This window comes from Heterocephalus glaber, unplaced genomic scaffold (assembly GCF_053883595.1).
Source record: "Heterocephalus glaber isolate CG9 unplaced genomic scaffold, H.glaber_assembly_v1.0 deba00001546, whole genome shotgun sequence".
NCBI lineage: Eukaryota > Metazoa > Chordata > Mammalia > Rodentia > Bathyergidae > Heterocephalus > Heterocephalus glaber.
The window spans coordinates 1,000,808-1,018,925 of NW_028258339.1; the positions used below are offsets into that span (position 1 = coordinate 1,000,808).

General features: G+C 38.0%; 1 protein-coding gene across 1 annotated transcript; it reads right to left on the reverse strand.

Moving 5' to 3' along the window:
* Positions 1-2,385: 2,385 nt before the first annotated feature.
* LOC147824374 (synaptonemal complex central element protein 1-like) lies at positions 2,386-15,761 on the reverse strand. The gene is made up of 9 exons (XM_087189784.1): positions 15,695-15,761; positions 9,134-9,193; positions 7,264-7,323; positions 7,009-7,083; positions 5,499-5,546; positions 3,765-3,819; positions 3,368-3,457; positions 2,758-2,842; positions 2,386-2,433 (listed from the first exon to the last, which is right to left on the reverse strand). Exons 1-9 carry the CDS (start codon positions 15,753-15,755, stop codon positions 2,386-2,388), a joined length of 582 nt encoding a protein of 193 aa, XP_087045910.1. The 5' UTR covers positions 15,756-15,761.
* Positions 15,762-18,118: the final 2,357 nt, after the last annotated feature.

An 18,118-nucleotide genomic window follows, 5' to 3' on the forward strand; every position in this document is an offset into this window, starting at 1 on the left:
ATGGAGTACTACTCAGCCATAATAAATGAGAAATTAGAGACATTTATTACTAAATGAATGCATATTGAGGGGATACTCTTAAGTAAACAGGACACACATGTGTAAATACTGAATAGTTTCTCTAGTGTGAGAAACTTAATGTGTAAATAAGGACTAAAAGGTATAATAGACAATGTGAAATAGGAAGAAAAGGGGCAAAGGGGAGGGAGAAATGGGAGGGGTAGGGGAAAGGAAAGAAGGGAATAGAATTTATGTGAGAAAATGAAAAAATGTAAACAAAGTCTTTGTAAATAGGGAGGGATGGAGGAGTTGAAGGGAGGGCAGGGGAAGGGGGAAAGAATAAGAACCAAGAGAGTATGTAAAGGTGCATATCTCCAATGATGAATGTCATTATATTGTACACCTAAAATGTACCAATAAAAGGATATACAAAAAAAAGAGAAAAGAAAAACAAAGTCAAGAAGAGCAGAAACAGAAGAAAGTATGTGAAGGGATACAGAGAAAGTGGGACAAGGAAGGGGGTATAGATGAGGGTGATAGAAGAAGTGGATTGTATCCAATTGTTGAACTAATAGCGAAAGTCTCCAAGAAGTGACCTTTTGTATGGGACTCTATGGCTAAGTAACAAAGTGTTATGGTGCTAACTCAGAAAACTAATCTTCTTAGTTATATACTCATGTACATATATAAGACCAAACCTTATTATATACAACAAAATACTGATAGACAAGCAAAAATAATAGAAGAGAGAAAAAGGGAAAAGAGTGTATAGACAAAAGGAGAAAAATTTTCCTGTTCTGGTTAGGATAAACATACCTGAGCTATATATCAATGCTACTGTCTGTAGACCACCATGTTCAAGAGCCTCTACTGTTTTCACAGACCATAGAGTGGAGTTAGTGTCACTTTCTCTGATAGGTCATAGCCTCCGGATTCTAGGCCATGCCCCTACTAACTCTTACAGAAGGAGCTCCTAGTCACCATCTCTCGTGTCTCAGTCTCAGGGTCCCAGGCCATGTCCCTGCTACAGCCTCTGCAAAAGCTCCAACCCTTCCTTCTCTCTAGCCATTGGCACAGTTGACTCTAGTTATGGTGCAGTTGTCCCAGTACCTCTCTGACCAATGATTTTAGTAGCATCTGGGTTCAGGAAAGGGAAAGTCCCAGCTAGCACCAATGTGGCATTCTCTCTCCAACCCCCAATGCTCGAGCAACTCAGCTGCCATAGTTCTTCAGATTTCTCTCGGGCTTGTGCTTCCCTCACCATGCATACTGACCTGGATGAGTGCCTGAAAGTGACCCATGAGTGCTGTTTCCTCTAGATCACCATGATGGAACCAATCCTAAAATCTCATTGAGCATTACAGCCTGGTTTCTGCTGTGTGGTGGGATATCAGGGAAAGTAGCATGTTCATGCCTGGAGTAAAGAGATAGAAGTAAGAGAGTTGGATCACCTCCACTGGTCCCTGAGTGCTGATGGCTGAAGCAATTACCAGCCTGAAACCAAAATGCCACGAAGAAAAACATCGCGAGGCTCAGTGGCAGAGGTCTGGTGCTGTGGCAGTAGGACAAGAAATCCAGAGTACACAGAAGGGTTCCAGGGAAGTTTTCCGCATTACAGGAAAAACACAGCATAACCACTTCCAGAAAATATGATTCATCAAATTCAGTTATTAACAGGACAACCCAGCTCACTGGTCAGGAGAATAGCTTTGGTTTTCTTCTTTTTGTCATTTTTAAAAGGGAGGAATTACCATCATTACAGAAAAATTTTTGTGCAGAGGCTAAAAACTGCTTAGCCTTTTAGTTTGGTATCCTTAACCTAATTGATAGATCATGAAAGAAGACATGAGGTATTTATATACATAAAGAGTAGAATTTAGGGTGTTCAGGGTAGCCAGGATCCATGCTACCCAGGATTTCCTTAAAGGTCACAGGCTGTGAAGACAAACAATTGACTGGTTTGGTTTTCAACTGTAGAAAGGAATTAATGGTAGTACTTACACAAAAATATTTAGCTGGTTTTGATGTGGTAAAAGAACCACTCTCATACACTATCAGTACTGTGCAGTGATCCAGTCTTCCTGGAAATCAGATTGTGCTAAACATTAAGTATATAGGACCACCAAATTAATAATGTCTCTTCAATAATATATTCAGAAGGAAATAAACTGACATGAGTTCATTCATGTATTGTCATTAACATGCAAGTAAAAGACTGTTCATTTATGTACTGTCATTAACATACAAAAAGTTGTATATGTACATTAAATCTTTATAGATGCCTGATAACATTTAACAAGATTATTACTTTTTTTAACAAGATTATTTTCATCCTTTCCTAGGAAAGCATATGGTCTGTCCTGAGGTAGGTCTTGAGTTGGTCTTCTAGGGTCCTGGACAGAGCTCCTGGACAGCCTGTGAAAGATGTTCTACCTAGGAGTAAAAGGATCATGGGGTGAGAAACTTGGTCTCTAAGGTGTTGAGGTCTCTTCATGCCAGCATACATACCCTTCAGCCAGCACTCCCCTGCATTCCATCACTACCTCAGCACTTATGCACTTGCTATGCCCCTTTTGGGGAAATGTCCTTTCTAGAAAATGTACTTAGAAAGGTTTGCATGGGCTCCACTGCTCTTATATAGCATCTTCCATGCTTCCCTGTCTCCCTCTTCACAAGAATACATACATTTATGGGCAAACCCCCTACTTTCTCCATTTTCTTGTTTCCGTCTCTCTCGTCTTTTCCTATCCTCCTTACCTCTTCTTTGTCAGCCTCTTCTCCTGAGATGATATAAGTTTCTGAGAGAAACTGAATGTTCAGCATCTCCATCTCTGCCACCATTCTGCACATAAAGTGAAGAGGAGGGAAATGAAGGTTAGATTTAAATAAAATAAAGGAAAAAAGGAGAAAACAAGCTGAGGAGAAGAGAGAAGAGGAAGAGGGAAAGGGATAGGAGGAGACAAAGGAGGGAAGGAAAACTAAGGGGGAAAAGGAAGGGAGGCATTGAAGAATAGGGTAAAGAGAAGGAGGGAAGGGAAGAAAGGTGCATGAGACAGGGTAAAGGCAGAAAAGAGGGAGCATTAAGAGGCAGAGGAGAAACAGCGGCAAAAGGTGAAAGAAGGGGAAGATAGGACAGATTTAGTGTAGAGGAGGAAGACCAAATGGAGAAGCAATAATAAAAAGGAGTTTGGAAGTGGGAAGGGGAGAAAGATACGAAGGGAGGAAAGGAAGAGGAAAAGAAAAGTGGAAAAAGAGAGGAGGTATGGATGAAAGTATGGGAAGATTTCTGTTCTCAGATGTAACTTTCCCAGGAATAGGCTGGATCCAACTCCTCCCTGTTTCTTTCTCCAGGATGTTCTCTGCATACCTCTGCCGCTTGTGATGTAGTTGTTGACGCTGTTCAGCAGCTGCCTCCAGGAATTTCTTCACCTTCCTGTTCTCTTCCTCAAATCGCTCCCTGAAAGGTTTTGAGGTAATTGTTCCATTCCCCACCTCCTCCCTTCAGCTTCCTTCCATTCTATTGTGGAAAAAGGGCCTTTCACTGAGTTCAGAGTGCCCTTTCCATAGAACAGCTGGCTCTATGGCCATACCACCCTGAAAGAGCCCCATCTCGTCTGATCTCGGGAGCTAAGCAGGGTTGGGCCTGGTTAGTACTTGGATGGGAGTCCATAGAACAGCTGGCACAGTAGACTGTGCAAGTCCTCTTGCTTCATCTGTAGCAGCTTCTCTGTGGAAGCAAGCAAGGCAAGGTGGGGACCTCTCACCTCTGAGCATCACTTTCCTTTCTGTTGCATTGCATCAGGAAGCTCTTCAGTGTCTCTATAGGGAAAGAAACCGAGGCAGCCCTGTGAGAGCTCATAGGATCAAATGAAGTTAGATAAATTATGGACTGGAAGATGCTAAACTAATTTAAAGGAATCCTGATTCTTGCCCCCATGTCCCACTTCCAGAGTCCCTAGCACAAACTGGGCTCCTAAGAGGACAAACCTGTGTGTACTGATCCTGTTGGCCTTGGCACATAGTAAGGAACCTGGAATAATTGCCATATATTTATATGAGTGGAACAGAATCTTCAGATTCCAGAACAGATTGTGTATACCTGTTACTGTTTCTGTCCTTCATAGGGTGGCACAGAATAAGAACTTTTTAAGTGTGTATTAAAAATGAGCAGTTTGTTCTGGGGTCATTTACCCTGACCAGTGAGACATTGGGTTTTACACACAACAAACACAGTTACAAATACACAGCAAAGGTAGGGTTCTAAAAAACATCCAGGGTGCTCATGTCCTTTGCTTCTCTCACTGGATGATTATTTTTTCCTCCCAGATGTGATGGATAGATAAGTGGATATATAGTTGGATGAGTAAATGATTAGATACATAATGGAGATTATGAAGATATGTTTGGATAATGAATTGACGGTCAGACAGTTGGCTAGATGAAGAAATTGATAAGGAAAATGATGTATAGATGAATAAATGGGTGGATGACAGTGTAAATTTATTGATGGTTGGATAGATGATAAAGTTGTGTGAATTACTGAATTGAGATATAGGGGTAGACAGGATGACAATAAAATGGAAGAATGGCTGGCTAGATGGATCAATGTTGTCAATTCTTGGTTAGAGGAATGGATGGAGAGATGAATTTCAGTGCTTAGCTGCAAAGTGTAGAGGATTGGAAGAGCAGATGCATTGGATAGAGAGAATAGATAGGAGGCTGGGTGGATAGATGGGTAGTAGGATGACTGAATGGGTGGATGTAGAGATGGTTAATTGAATTGGATACTGCTGTTTAGTTCCTACCTGGCTTTAGCCTATGTGGATTCTTAGACATTTTCTCTATTTCATAACCTGGCTTCCTCTTCCTATTTTCCTCAGGGAGTCTTGGCTGAAAAATAATAATCCTTCATCCTGGTAGGAATGAATTCAATTTAATTCATTCCACCAACATTTATTACATGAATACATTATATATCAGACCTTGAGGTTAAGTTGGTAAAAACCCAGTGAAATAAAAAGAAGGTGTTAATTGTCATAAGGGAATCAATAGACTAGCAGGGGGATTAATTACCATGCAATTAATTATGTTCTTATTTACAAAAATTACTATCAGTAATGTGACTATAATTAATGAGTAGAATGTTTCAGTCAATGGCAAATTCAAAAGCTTTGAAATGTTCCTAACAAATGTCTGGATATTATGAGAAGGCTAGCATAACCAAAGTGGTCTCAGCCAAGGGAAGTGCTAAAAGGGGAAATGTAGAAATGGGGAGGTAAAGGGGCTAGGTAACATTTAGTCTGCAGGACAGGCTATCCTGACAGGATATTTGTGTTTACTATGAGTGAAATGGGAAATAGAGAGGGGTTTTATTACAGAATGAATGTATGGATGTGGCTTAATTTATGTTTCAACAAGATTCGTCTGTAGGGGACAGGAGTTTTTGTAGTGGCTACTGCTGAAGCAAAGAAAGGCACCGCAGCTATTAAATACAGTACCTAGCCTTTTCCTCATGACGTCCTCCAGATGCAGCTGCTCTACATTCACTGGAAAAAAAAATGACAGTTTCAGACCTCAGGGACCACACACTGACCTCCTCCTACAACTTCAATTTCAAGGTAAGGACTTCTGTGAATGTCACACAAAAAAATCTTGTGGAGATTCAGGAGAGGCCTGAGTATCTTCCTTCTATCCCATTTGTTTTGCTGTTCACTCTGAAACCAGCCCTCTCCTCTGTGTGTGCACATTCCCTGTTAGTGCTAAAGAATCATGGCATTTAGAAAAGGCATTGTGAATAAGCCTCAGAATGAAGTTGGTTTTATACAGAGCTTACACTGCATTGGGGAGATATGATAACAAAGATGTATATATCAATTCAGGTGGGGATAAAGACTATAATTGAAAAAAATTAAGCAGCAAAGAGGGAATTAGGGGTGACTAGGTTAGAGGGAACATGTCTAGATTGGAACATAAGCAGTTGAGGCTTGAGCTGAGAGTGGAATTTCTAGAGGCAGTAAGAGACCATCTAGAACATATAAAGGTAAGAGAAAGTGAGAATGTAAAGTAATTCAACCACCATGGAAATCAGCATGTAAATTCCTCAAAAAACAAAAACTATAAATTCCACTCAACCTATGCTAGCTATTCCCCTTCTAGATATCTTCCTGAAAGAGTTAAAGACATCATATTATGGTGATACATGCATACCCATGTTTATAGCAGCACAATTTGTAACAGCCAAATCTTGGAAGCAGCCTATATGTCCAACAGCAGATTAATGGATAAAGAAAATGTGGTATTTATACACAATGGAGTACTACTCTGCCATAAAGAAGGATAAACTTGAGTCATTTGTAGGAAAATGGATGCACCTTGAGACCATAATGTCAGATGAAATAAGACACACAAGCCTAAATGTCACGTGGTTTCTCTTATATGAGAAATCCTAAATATAAATAAAGAGCAAAATAAAAGATAGATAATAGAAAGTAGATGGATAGATCTTTTCCAAATGGGAAGAGTACTAAGAGATGGAGGGAGTAGGGAAGGAAGGGAGAGGAAGGGGATGGAAAACACTGAGATATAGGGCTGGGGATTTAGCTCAGTGGTACCGCACCTGCCTTGCAAGCACAAGGTCCTGAGTTCGATCCCCAGTACCAAACAAAAAAAACACATTGAGATGTGTTATGTATATGTACCAACTTCCCATGAGGAATGCTATCATTATGTACTGCAAACATGCACTAATAAAAAACAAAAATTGAAAACATTAAAAGAGGACTACAGCAAAAAGAAGCAGTAATAAAAGTTCTAAGGGTGGAGTATGTTCTGTGACTGTTTTGCTGTCATCAAAATGGGAGGGGGATGAAGGGTAGAAATTTGGGTCAAAGTGGTAGCAGGGTAGCCAAGTGGACCTTGGGGAATACTACCCAGTGTTTAGAGAAGGCAGGAGAATTTAAGATTTAGAGATATCAAGGGACTTTACTGTCTCTTTCTCACACTACTTACATGAATCTAATATCTTCTGTGTGGTCTTCCAGAGAGCATGGGCCTCTATTATCTCTTCTTTGGCTTTTTGCTTCACTGGGCCAGAGAAGAGAGAAATGGAGTAAGCAATACATTTGATTCTCTGTTCCTTCTCACAACATGGCATTTCAGATTATACAAACATCCCGAGACTACACAGATGAAGGCACACAGAAGCTTTAAAGTCCAGCCCCTTCTCTCTGAGCTAAGCCAGGCAACAGAGGTCTCTGGGCTCACATTTTTGAAACTCCGTCACTCGGTTAACCAGGTCCTTGATCTGTGGATCCAGGTTTTCTGCTGTAAAGGGAAAAAGAGATTGAGTTGGCAACAGTCAGTCATATAAAAGCAAGTGAAAATGGCATAAGTGCTTTCTCGCTACATGCATTATTGATCGTCTGCTGTGTTAGAAGATGCCCAGGACCTTTGTGGCCTTTTGTTATGGGTGATAGAATAAAATGGACAGAGAAGCAGATCACAATATTTGGCATGATGTTAGGAGGTGGTAAGTATATTGTAAAAATAAAGAAAGAAAACAATAAAAGACATAGGGAGATAGAATAAAACAGTGGAAGGTGCTTCCTTAAGTCCAAAAAGAAGTTTCTAGCCCCCAAGCAAGAAAGATGAGCAAATTCTATAGCTTTCAAGTGGAAGATGTGGGGACCTTTCTAGATAGAAGGAACAGGAGAGAGCAAGGGAGCCCTGAGCTTACAGATGCAGGAAGTACACTGTATTTCAGGAACAGGGAGGATACCAATGAACAAGTATAGGGTATGCTATGAAATGGAGTGAAGGGAAATCGGGTAGAGCCTTGTAGTCCAATTTGAGAGCCCCCAGATTTTACCCCGTGTATTGTTAAAAGCTAAGAGAGATCTCACTGTATTTTCACCTTGTTAAGATCCCTGGTGGGTGTTGGGGGGAAAGCAGGGACTGTGACTACAAGATTGGCCCCATTATACAAAAATAATGCTGCCTTCTTGCATCGTTTTTTTGTTTTGTTTTTTTTTTTTGGTACGGGGGATTGAACTCAGGACCTTCCACTTGTGAGGCAGGCGGCAGAACCACTGAGCTAAATCCTGGTGAAGGGTAATATACTTCCTCTTTCAGGATTTTTCTACAATCTCTTCTAGTTTAGACTTTTAACGGCTTTTCAGGTTTTAGTGATGTAAACTGAGAAGCACTGTACCCTTTGGCTCTATGATCATCCATACAAAGTTGTGTAACTAACCTCGAGGAAAAACATCCTAACTGTCTCTGGGCCAAGATGTCAACTCCCCAAGAACCTCTGGGCCTCAAGCACCCAGTTCTTGCTGTCACTTAGAGTTCTATCCACAATATAAAGAACTTAACAATTTCACTTCTAGGATGGTACTTTATAAAGTATGAGAATATAAGGAAACTTTTTGTCTCCATCTATTTAAAAAGTACTCAAGACTTACATTGCTCATTTGAGTTCATTTCTGAGGCTGGACCTTTGATTGCCTCCAGAGCAGGAACTGGAAACCTATGTATATCCAGAGCCAACTCCAGAGAGGCCACAAAGAATCCACAGAGTTATGAGAAAAGGCTTATGGGATTCTAAAGTCACCATATGTGTTATCTGACCTTTGGAAAAGGGATCACTCTATGAGGTGCTAATATCAATTTTCAACACTACTACCCCTGAGACATTTTGTTTTCCTAAGAACATTAGGGTGGTTCTTGCACTTGTTGTTCTGTGACCTCTCTGCCTAATTTTTGCTCTCACAGCAGGTCCTACATGGTTTTCTGCCACTTTTGTGTAGAAATAGAGAGAAGTTTACATTCATATTTGTCTATAAGTAAAACATCTCTGGGAAGATACATAAATTATCTGAAAACAGTTGTTATTTTCCTGCCTGTAAGAAGGCAAATAGGAGACCAAGAGGTTAGAAAAATAATTCACCTTCTATCTTATCCAACTTCTTGAATTCTGTACCATGATAGGGTATTTTTGTTCAAAGAATTAAATTACAAGATGAAGAGCAAAATTAGATAATTTCCTAATATTTGAATTTTTTGAGGGCTGGCTCTGAACTCTGTTCCCATCCCTAAGCCCCAGGCTTAAATCAGGCATAAGAAGATACATGACCATGCTGCAGTGTTTCCACCATCTCCATAAGCTCTTCTAACTTCTTTGCTTTGGATTGCCCTGTGGAAGCAAAAATCAGAATTACTATACAGGACCTTATGAGTGTGATAGAGTAGCAAGGGAGGGGCCTGATCCATCTGAAAATAGAGGGGAGGGACTCCCCAAGTGGACTTAGCCCTTTTAAAAACATGCCCAGATTTCCTGATATTTCACAATCAAATACTTTGGGATGCATCTCTAAAACTTAAATATATGCTCTTAGAAATTCACAACTCTATTATAAAGATTAACAGGTTTCCTTAAATATCGTCCCAAACCTAGACCATGTACAAATGCTCATAACTGTGCCTAAATATCTTTTTACAATTGGTAGATGCCACCATTTCTCAGTGTAGAGCTAGTAAAAAAATGTGACTTCCAACTCTATTTTTTCTCTCCACTGAATTTCTAGTACCAGGCACAAGGTGTGGCTTGGTGTATTCAGTTGTGGTCTGTAGGGTCATCATTATAATGAGTAACAAAAAAGATATAATCCAACATTTTTTGATTATAGTGGTTTAAAAGAAATGTAGACAAATTGATAAAAACAAGAAGGAAAGTAAATGATTGCTGAAACTAATAGTTACAAAAGTTTCATTATATATTATTTTCTCTACTTCTTTTTGAAATATTTTAATAAAAATTATAATGTATATCCTCTAAAGAGTGGAGTAGAGTTATGGGAGATAATTAAAAGGGAAAGTTTTCAATGTTTTAATGTTTTCTGGACAGCAATTTTCTGAAATTTTCTAAAACAAAAGTCATTAGCCTTTAGTTCTATAAAGAAAAAATCATAAACTAAAAACAAAGGGAAAAGGTGTACAATATAAGTAATCTGTGATTAAGAGTTACTTAAAAGACTCTATGAAACATGTGAACACTACTTTGAAAATTCCCACTTCTACTTTTTTTTTTTTTGTTTGTTACCAGGGATCGAAATCAGGTCCTTGTGCTTGCACAGCAGGTGGCAAAACCACTGAGCTAAATCCCCCGCCCTAAAATTCCCACTTCTAAAAGCTATTGTGAAGGTAAAAGAAGAATCTATGTATGGGCTAGCTTAGGATGATGATACTGAGGAATTATTGTTGATTTTTCAGGGATGGTAAGAATATGATTTTTAGGGCCAGGGATTTAGCTTAGTGGCACTGCGCCTGCCTCGCAAGCACAAGGTCTTGAGATTGATCCTCGGTAGCAAAAAAAAAAAAAAAAAAAATGATTTTTATTGAGAAATATATTCTTTTATTTAAAGACATTATTTAAAAACATTTAAAAAGCATTTAAAAGATGTCTATAATTGTATACAGTACTTTAAAATACTTAAAAATAAATGTAGCAGATATGCTAAAATTAAGAAAATAAAATCTAGGTGATGGAGGTTATTAGAAAATGATTGTTGTGGTAACATGGCTTATTAGTCTTTCTTAATTAGCACATATAAAAAGACAGCAACTAGATACCAAAATCAAAACTCAACCAACAGCATGTATAACAAAACATAAATTATTTTCACGGACCTTAAAATACAAGTAGATGGAGACAAAATCACCAACAGCCACAGGAACACACAGGCATCTGTGTTAGAGTAAAAGGAGGAAGCAATGGCATAGCATCAGATAGACCAAAGACAGGAGAACAAATAGCCAGTAGATATTCATTGGAAAACACAGTAGGCCAATTTGAGAATAGCATCTGACACTAGTAGTGGTTTTGTCCTCTCCAGTACTGGGTGGGTGTAAGGGGCCAAAGTAAAGACTTCTAGGACAGTTTGAACCCTTAACCTGTGGTGTGCTTTGTTATCCAAAGAATATAGCTTGACTGCAGTATTTTCCAATTTCTGTGGTGTAAATATTCCCACCACAGCTAATTTGAAGTTATTGGCATGATGATATTGAAAAAGTATTTGAAAAAAAAGTGAAACAGCACAATAATATACAGTACAAGTACAGTAGGCATGAATACAGTGGTACCTTGATTCACAAACTTAATTCTTTCCATGATTGTGGTCACAGCAAGAACTGAGGTACCACTGTAATCTTAAGATTATAATCATAAGATGCAATAAAATACAAGCCTAAACTTTCATATGGTTTGGTAACATAGCTTCAAAATGCACAAAATAAAAACTGATAAAGCTAAAAAGGGCAATAGAAAAATCCAATTTATGGAGACTTCAGAAACTATCTCTCAATAAAACAAATAGGAAATCAAGAAGACAAAACTGGTAAACATATAGAAGACTTGAACACTATTAATCAACATGAGCTAATAGAAATTTATAGAACATTTTACTCCAACAGAATACACAGTCTTTTCAAATACTCACAGAACTTTAACCAATATAGACCATATCTGGTGGTCTCCCAAAAAAAGGTCAAATAAACTTAGAATTATTTGAAGATTATACAGTATATTCTCAGCACAAGGGAATAAAGTAGAAATTACTAAGAGAAAAATCAGAAAACACTCAAATATTTGATAAGTAAACTACACAGTTCTACACAAACAATGGATGAAATAAAAAATCAAGAGAAATTGAAAAGTGTTTTGAATTTAATTAAAATGAAAATAAAATCTATCAATGTATTTGTGATGCATCTGGGACAGTGCTTAAAAGGGAATTTAGCTCTAAATATAAAAATAAGGAGGATTTAAAAACGATATTACCATTTCACTTTGAGAAATAGAAGAGAAAGAACAAATTAAACTCAAATCTGTATGTAAGAAGAAGGAAAATAAAAAGGAAATCAGAAAACAAACAAAAAATAGTTAAGACTAAAAGCTGGTTTTCTGAAATAAAAGATAACCCAGTAGCCAGAGTAATAAGAGAAAAAGAGGGAAGATGCCAATTACCATTATCAGGAGTAAAGAGAGGACATCAATATAAATCTTACAGGCATTAAAGTCACAAGAAAGAAATATATATCATAACTTCATTGCAATAAATCTGATTATTTAGAAGAAGTAAACAAATGACTTAAAAGAAACCAATAAAGCTTACTCAAGAAGAAATAGGTAACTTGTGTGGGTCTTATATCAGATCACTTCTTATAGTCAGATCACTTCTGAATTTTACTGAACATTTACAAATGAAATAATACCAGTTCTACACAGAATTTCCAGAAAACTGAAGGAACATGAAAAAATTCTAACTCATCCAATAAGGGAATCACTATCTGAAAGCAAAGGTACACAAAAATAACACAAGGAAAGAAAACTTCAGAGTAATATGTCTTAGGACCATAAATGTAAAATTTCTACAAAAAAATATGGCAAATTGAATTGAAAATAAAAATATATCATGACCAAGTGTGATTGATCTCAATAACACAAGGCTGACATAATGTTTTAAAATAAATTAATATAATTCATCATATTAACAAATTTTTAAAAGAAAAAATTATAAATACATAAAAAGAATTTGACAAAACCCAGCTTACATTCCTCATAAAAAGCTGTCTCCTAATATAGCAATAAGACAAGGATATCTGTTAACACCAATTCTAATGTGCTAGAGATTCTAAGCAGTGCAATAAAGCCATAAAAAGTAAAAGAGGGTAGATGACATCATTGTTCATGTAGAAACTACAAAAAAGGTAACAAGAATAGATAAGCAACTATAGTGAGGTTGCAGAATAGCAAGTCAACAATTAAAATTTAACTGCATTTTAATATATAAGCTAGGAACAATCCAGAATTGAAAAAAAATTAAATTTCATTTCATTGAAAACATGGAATACTCAGAAAACATCAGAAAAAAGTGTATAAGAACTGTATTTTGGAAAAATACAAAATATTGATGAGAGAAATTAAAGGAAACAAATACAAGTGCATACAGTATTCATGGGTTAGAAGATGCATGACAGTTAAGAAGCCAAAACTCTACCAATTTACAGATTCAGTACAATTAATATTCAGCAGGCAAAGGATAGAAGGGAATGGGATTAATATGAGAAAATGGAAAAATAGGAACAAAATCTTTGTAAATAGGGAGGACTGGAGGGGTTGAAGGGAGGGCTGGGCAAGCGTGAAAAAGAAGAACCAAGAGAGACGATGTAAAGGTGCAAATTTCCAATGATGAATGTCATTATATTGTATACCTAAAATGTACTAATGATTAGAATGAATAATCAAAAATGTAAAATAGGAAGAAAAGGTCCAAAGGGGTAGGGGTAGTGGGAGGGGCAGGGGAAAGGAAAGAAGGGAAAGGAAAAATGATGAGAAATGGAAAAAATGGAAATAAAGTCTTTGAAAATAGGGAAGGGTGGAGGGTGTGAAGGGAGGGCTAGGAATAGGGAAAAAATAAGAACCAAGATGCATTATGTAAAGGTACAATTCCCAATGAGAAATGTATTTGTGTTGTATAACTACAATGTACCAATAAAAGAATTTAATAAAAAAAAATTCAGCAGGCAGAAATCTAAACATTGACAAGTTAGTTTTAAAATTCTTATGGAGGCTGGGGATTTAGCTCAGTGGTTCCACTGCCTGCCTCCCAAGCACAAGGTCCCAAGTTTGATCCCTGGTACCAAATTAAAAAAATCTTATGGAAATGAAAAGGATCTAAAATAGCCAATAAATTTTGAAAAAGAATAAATTTGAAGTACTTTTGATACTAGAGCTACAGCATCAAAGCAGTGAGATAGTAACATGAAAATGGACAACAGAAAAATGGAACACAAGAGATCCAGGAATAGACCTATACACATATATGGACAGCTTCTTTCAGCAAATGGGAAAGACAATTCACTGAAGAAAAGTTTTTTCAATGAATGTGCTAAAACATTTGTATATCTATAGGCCAAAAAATAAAATTTAGAATACAATTCACAATAAAAATATAATTAAAAATTAATCATAGAGGCCAGGTGTGGTGGCGCGTGCCTGTAATCCCAGCACTCAGGAGGCTGAAGCAGGAGGATTGCCGTGAGTCCGAGGCCAGCCTTGGCTACATAGTGAGTAAAAGGCAAGCCTGAGCTACATGGTGAGACCTTGCCTCAAAAAAAAAATCATAAGCTTAAAAATAAAACATAAAACTAAGCTTTTAGCTGGGTGTGGTAGCACAGACTTAAAATCCTAGCACTCTGGGATCCTGAGGCAGAGAAACTGTAAGTTCAAGCCCAGCATGGTCAATTTAAAAATGGAACCTGTCTCAAAATAAAAAACAGGTTTGGGGATGTAGCTAAGTGTGAAGACTCTGGGTTCAAGCCCCACTACCAGTCCTCAAACAATCAAACAAAAAATACTAGTATGGTCAAGGGAACACAAGAAAAACTATTTGTGAACTCCAGTTAGGCAAAGATTCCTTAGATTCAAAAGCAAAAGTGGGATTCCCAAAAGACAATTTGATAAATGGTACTTAAAATTTTAAAAAGTTCTGCTCTTAGAAAGACAGTTTACAGACTATGAAGATAAACTATAGGCTGTGAGAAAAGACGTGCAAAATAATGATCTGAGTTGTATTCAGAATACCTAACAAATTTTCAAAACTCAGTAACAAGCAAAGAAATACCCTAATATAAAATTGGCAAAAGGTTTGAGTAAACTTCACCATAGAATACTGATGTTAAAGAAGCAAATGAAAAGTTATTCAATATCATTTTTCACTGGGGAAATGTAAGTTAAAAACATAATGAGAAATCTCAAATTAATGCTGGACATGCTAAGTGAGGTTGCAGAACAACTGTAACACACGAACACTACTGGTGAAAATACTAAATAATAGCCACTTTGGAAAACAGTTCAGCAAACTAAGTTAACCATACACTCACCCTGATACTCAGGCACTCCAATTATAGGCATTTACCCACAAACAAAAGCATATGTCCATAAAATACTTTTAAGTGTATATTCTCAGCAGCAATATTTATAATACCCCAAATCTGAAAACGACCCAAATGTTCATCAAAATAAGAACACATGAATAAATCACGTTATATTATACACTGGACTACTGCTAAAGAATAAAAGGGAATGACCTATCGAATACAACACCATGGATAAATCTCAAAATAATTATGCGGAATGAAAGCAGACCAGAGTACAATGACGTTATTTCACTTATATAAAATTATAGAAACTGCAAACTAATCTTTGCGGACAGAAAGGTGATCAGTGGTTGGGGATGGCAGTAAGGGAGGACAGAAGATTACAAAGATGAACAATGTGAGTATACTCTTTGATTGTGGTGGATTTTTGGGTTTATGCATATGTTGAAAATTATCAAACTCATGGGCTTCAAATACGTGGAATGACACTTAATAAAGCTGTTTAAATAACCTAGGTGGTAGTTACGTGGATTTGATTAACTATTCTTTCCATTTATCATAATAAAAAGCTTAATATGTCATTGTTTTAAAATTCATTTATAGTATTACTGCAGTATTTTGTCCAGAAAAAGCTTCCCGCTCTAATTTGGTCCACCAAGCCCAACCTGCCTGACCGGTATAAGGTCTGGACTATTTCAACTTGCCCCCCACCCGTTTGGTGCCAGAAGGACTCTTCAGGGCCACCCAAACTTCTTACCGTCAATCTTCTCAGTCAAATCTGTGGTTCCTGGAAGTTCCAAATTGGAGATCTCAGACATTCCGGCCATTATACAAAAATAGCTCCAAGAGTTCTCTGGCACTTTTTCTTCGCCTAGGCGCGCGATTGTAGCAAACTTACGCAAGAGACTAGCGCTCTGCAGTCTGAGCCTGCGCAGAGCATTTCCCGACCAATGATAATACCAAAAGCCAGAGAGGAATCAGTATGAGTCTCTGGTTTGGGCAAATACAGGAAGAGGGAGAAGGGGGAGGTTTCTCCTTAAAAAAAAAAAATTCAGGCATGCTGTAGACAGGGATTTCTTTCACGTTTGGGCCCACAGTACCCCAAACTGATACTCTGTCCTGAATCGAACCCCATACTCAACCAGACCTCCATACAGCTGGCAATGCCAACCTATTGCCTCTGAAACCTTAGCAAACTATAGATAATTCAAGATGCAAATCCTTTCAGGAGGCAGTTGCCTAATGCAGGGTCTGAAGGTGTGATGTCCAAGAGGAAAGGGTGCAGGTTTTGCCAGAGACTACAATAGCACCTGATGCAGGTTAGGGTGCAGTGGGGTGTTGGAGGGAATCTGGGGGCAAGGGTTTACCAGAGATAGATGAGATTCCCTCTTGGAGCATTTAGAACCTCAGTTGATGTTCAGTCCTGCTGACCTCCTTCCCTCAACGAGTGCAGATCCTCAGAAACTGCTCTCCTGAATGCAGCGGGTCCACCCACAGGCTCCTTCAGCAGTTTTCCTTATCCCACCACCCACCATCAAGTGGGTTGCAAGATAATGGGTCAAAGCTGAGTCTGATCCTTCTGCAGCTTGCTTCATGAAGTTCCAGCTCTCAGAGATACCTACATCCATAAATCTTTATAGTCTATCTCTTCTGCAAGACCCAAGTGGGGAGGTTGGCTGCTCAAGTTTTACTTACCTGCTCAGTTTTTATTCAGGTTTGGCGTTTATTATGCAAGCCCTCTTCTAAGAGTTTTACCTACCCTAGTTTTCTTCATCTGTGATATGTGTATGATAGTAAATAAACATTCCTAAAATATAACACATATAAAGAAGTATCAAAAGCTGGGCATAGTAGTGTACGCCTATAATCCCAGCACTTGGGAGGCTGAGGCAGGAGGGTCGCTATGAGTTCAAGGCCAGCCTGGGATACATAGTGAGTTCAAGGCTTGAACTACACAGCAAGACCCTGTCTCAAAAAAACGAAAACCGCCAAAAAGTATCAGGATAACCCCAGTCTTAAAATGAGTTGATTTTTGTTTGCATGCATTTAAGATTTATATCTGTCTCTATGACAACAGCAAACATGTGTACTTAGAAGTTTTATTGTATTTTTCTAGTTAGAGCTCTAAGAAAATTTTCCTTAAAGTCCCCCCCCCCCCGCCCATATTCTGTTCTGCTCTCCTTTTTGGAGATAGTACTATGAATACGTTTTTCCCTGAAGTCTACTCTCCATGTACCTTACCATTTTATGATTTCATTTATCCCTGCTTCTGCTTTTTTGTTTTTAGGTGAATGCTTAAGCATTTCTAATGAAATTTAATGAATCAAAAGATTATCTGTTCTTCCTGATTCCAATTAATTTTTAAAATTTGTACTATTGTTTTCATTAGAAATCAGTATTGAAGGGAATATTTTGAAGGGAATGAGGCAATGACAAACAAAATACAACAAAATTTTCCTGCTATTTTGTTACTGGATGTGATAGGGACCAGCAGTGTTTTCTAGGTTCTTATTTGTCCTGGTCGATGAATTGGTCAGGGTGATTAGTGAATGTGAAAGATTACCATGTATTTTAGGGCAGAAATAAGAAAAAGTAAAAACAAAAGAGAAGCACGGAAGTGTTCAGGGAGAAAAGGGTGCTTTGAAGGAAAAAGAGAAGATGCCTCGTGCAAGCAGATTAAACCACGGCAAGAAAAAGAGGGCAGTGGCCCCAAAGCCAATTGCGGCCGTCCTCTTATGTCTTCTTCGATAGCTGATCCAGGGGGTCCCACGTGATCTCATGCTAAAATTGATATCAGGTGTCAGGCTTGGCATGTTCTCGTAGCAGAAAATTGGTACCAGGTGCGGGGCTTGGCTTCCTCCCATGTCAGGCTTGGGGGCTGCTGTTCTGTGCTTGTGGTTAATAAGTCTCCTCAAGTGGTAAGTTATGCCCAACTGCTCCCATCACACTACCATGCCCTAGCCTCTTACTACAATTTCAAGGTAGCATTTTCTTGATTAAGCATTTGTTTTATTGGTATAAACCTTTGGCCATTTTCAAGAATTTTGAAAATTTTGTTCTGACACTTTCTGCTTATTTTTCAGTATTTTTGTGGAGAAAGAGGAGCTTGAAACTGCCTACTTCACCATTTTGTTTGTGCTTCAACTGCTTAAGAAATTCTTCTCTTGAGTTCTACCATTCA

Bases quoted from the DNA above. Each gene is read 5' to 3' on its own strand.
- LOC147824374 (XM_087189784.1), bottom strand. From the start codon at position 15,755: ATGTCTGAGATCTCCAATTTGGAACTTCCAGGAACCACAGATTTGACT. The intron at 7,084-7,263 runs GTGAGCCCAGAG...TCTCTGGCCCAG, and splicing joins AGTGACGGAGTTTCAAAAAT to TGAAGCAAAAAGCCAAAGAA. The intron at 3,820-5,498 runs GTACTGTATTTA...CTTTCCCTATAG, and splicing joins CGTCATGAGGAAAAGGCTAG to AGACACTGAAGAGCTTCCTG.